General features: G+C 32.4%; 1 protein-coding gene across 1 annotated transcript in view; it reads right to left on the minus strand.

Annotated features, from left to right (window-relative positions):
- Positions 1-1,479: 1,479 nt before the first annotated feature.
- Positions 1,480-2,593, minus strand: part of LOC108765644 (fatty acid synthase) — a 35,669-nt gene continuing 34,555 nt past the window's right edge. The window contains exon 17 of the mRNA XM_018514450.1: positions 1,480-1,526. Coding sequence (XP_018369952.1) covers positions 1,480-1,526 — 47 coding nt within the window. The remainder of the gene's footprint in view (positions 1,527-2,593) is intronic.

The raw sequence follows: 2,593 nt of genomic DNA on the forward strand, positions 1-2,593 counted from the left end.
AAGTTATTGCAATAATTTCAGTATAAGGCATAATTAGTAAGAACAACGAATAATTCAAGTGTAAAGTCAAAGTCAAACAGCAAATCTTTAAAATGGTACAAGTGAATCCTGCAAACATTCTCAATATGTTAATTATCCTTTTGCAAATTTCAAAAATTCCGGAAACACCTATAAACGATAAAGAAATTGAATTACGCGATACGATAAAGGATATTATACACTCTTCAATGAACGAAATGTGATATATTCATACTGATATTACGTTAGAATTTGAAAATTATTGGGAATCAAACCTACTCGATGCAGATTTTGTCGACGATTATGAAATAGAAATACTTGAAGAAGATGAAGACGATGATCAAGCAGAAGATAGTTGTATTTCAGAAAAACGTGAAATTGTTAATGATGGCTATGAGAGAAGCGATGTTGAACTTTGGAAAAGTGCAAAAAAGGGACGATATTCCTTATCATCGGTAAAAAATCGTTTTAAAAAGTGAAGTCTTTGCCGCAACTATATCCATAGAGAAAAGATGTTATATATTTCCGAATATGTCTTACAAAATTTTAAAGAAGCTGATAACGAAAAAAGAATTATTCATGATATGGACTTACGACCGACGATGGGTCCTAGAAGCCAAGGCACAAATCGATCTTTCTTCATTTAAAGCAAGTGCAACATGAATATTAAATTTTAAAAGAAAATATAGAATCGTGTCAAGAAAAATAACAAAATTTGTGAGTCGTTCTGCGCAAAAAGGTAAAGAGCAATTACAAATTGCATGTCAGGAATTCATAGCTACCATAAAATCTAATATAAATCTTCTCCCGGTTATTGAAAACCGACCAATTCCACCACCTCTTTCCCCTCCCACAACCCTTTCCCCCTCTCCGCCAATCCCCACCACCTCAACAAGCAGCGTAATATGAAAAGAAACGGTCTTCTTTTTTTAATTGCATTCAATGCCTGGAAGAACAGCTCAGTATCAGGTTGCCCCTCTCCCTGATGAAGTGTACTGCAAGATTCACGAAACGTTGGCATCTCAAGAATGGATCTGGACACGCAGGAAACCTGCGAAACGCATAACCTTTACACAAAAAGCACCCGTGGAAGCGTCAAGAATGTTAATATAAATCTTTTTAAACTAGAGAATATATATAATGCAGACACGAAAGTGGATTCAATTTAGAATTACATTCAGGCAAAATACTGACCACGCAAGGTGTTAAAACAGTTGAAAGTATAGTTCAATCACTATCGGCAACTACGCATAGTTACACAATTATGCCCATAATTTCTGCAAGCGGACAATTGAAATCGCCTCTCTATTTGGTACTGAAAGAAGCTAGTGGAAATTTCAGACTACACGTAGAGGAAAGTTTGTTTAGACCTGCAAATGTTTACATTGCAGCATCAAAATCGGGCAAATTAACTACACTTTCAGTCTTAGTTTACAAATGTATTTGTACGCAACTGAAGTTTTAGTGTGCTGTTGTTAGACTCTTGGAGCGGACATTGTTCTGCAAATCTGCAAGAATTTATGCCAAAAAAAGATAAAGATATACGAATTTTAACTATACCAAAGAAAACAATGGGAATGATTCAACCTCTTGACGTTTATGGATTTAGACTATGGAAAAACTTTATGAGAACTTTCAGTGATCGCATTGTTACTAAATTATGAAATTAATTTACATTTGAGAAATAATATCATCAAATTACAATTTTTAACGCATATACATCTTCTCCGCGATATAATCTTTGTAAAAATATGCCTGATATAAGAGTGGATACATCGAAGAACGGCCGCCACAATTCGAAACTCCAGTAGATTTTTGTTTCAACGGAAAGGATATTCAAGAAATACCTCGCTGCTCCATATGTGGTGCACCTGCTGTAATACGATGTTCCTGTTGCAAGCAATATTTTTGTATGAAGCATTTTTTTGAAGAATATCATAATTGCGAACATTTTGTCATATAATAATCATGTTAGTATTTATAACGAGATTAACAAGTAGTTTTAAAATTTATAATAAATACATTCATTGCTCTTTATAACAAAAAATGTGCTTATATTAGGTGTTAAACTTAATTCCTACCGTTTTTCGTCTACAAAACTGATTTGTTTCGAAGGGAAATACCTTAATCAAAGTATTATTAATAAAGTATTATTAATTAGTAATAAAGTAGAAAACGGAGGAAATTACTTTGATTAGGGTATTCATTCATCTTCCCTTCAAAACAAATCAATTTTGAAGACGAAAAATGGTAGGAATTAAGTTTAACACCTAATACATTATAGGAAATGTATGGTAACTCATTACTGTTAGATGTCAAAGGAACAATGGAAACCCTGAGTTTCTTGAGTTAAATAACATTTTATTATCTTTTTACGTCCATGTGTATCAAAATGTTAGTCAGTCTATTTCTGTACTTATTTCAACATAAGTAAAGTTCACATTAACGTATGTATATGTAAGCAAATTACAAAGTTAAATTAAAACATCTTCTTAAGTTAAATGGTTTAACTGCATCATTAAATTAATGATGTATTGAGAAAAATGAGGAGAAGGATGTTGTAATTTTACAATAT

This window comes from Trachymyrmex cornetzi, unplaced genomic scaffold, assembly GCF_001594075.2.
Source record: "Trachymyrmex cornetzi isolate Tcor2-1 unplaced genomic scaffold, Tcor1.1 scaffold507, whole genome shotgun sequence".
NCBI classification, from domain to species: domain Eukaryota; kingdom Metazoa; phylum Arthropoda; class Insecta; order Hymenoptera; family Formicidae; genus Trachymyrmex; species Trachymyrmex cornetzi.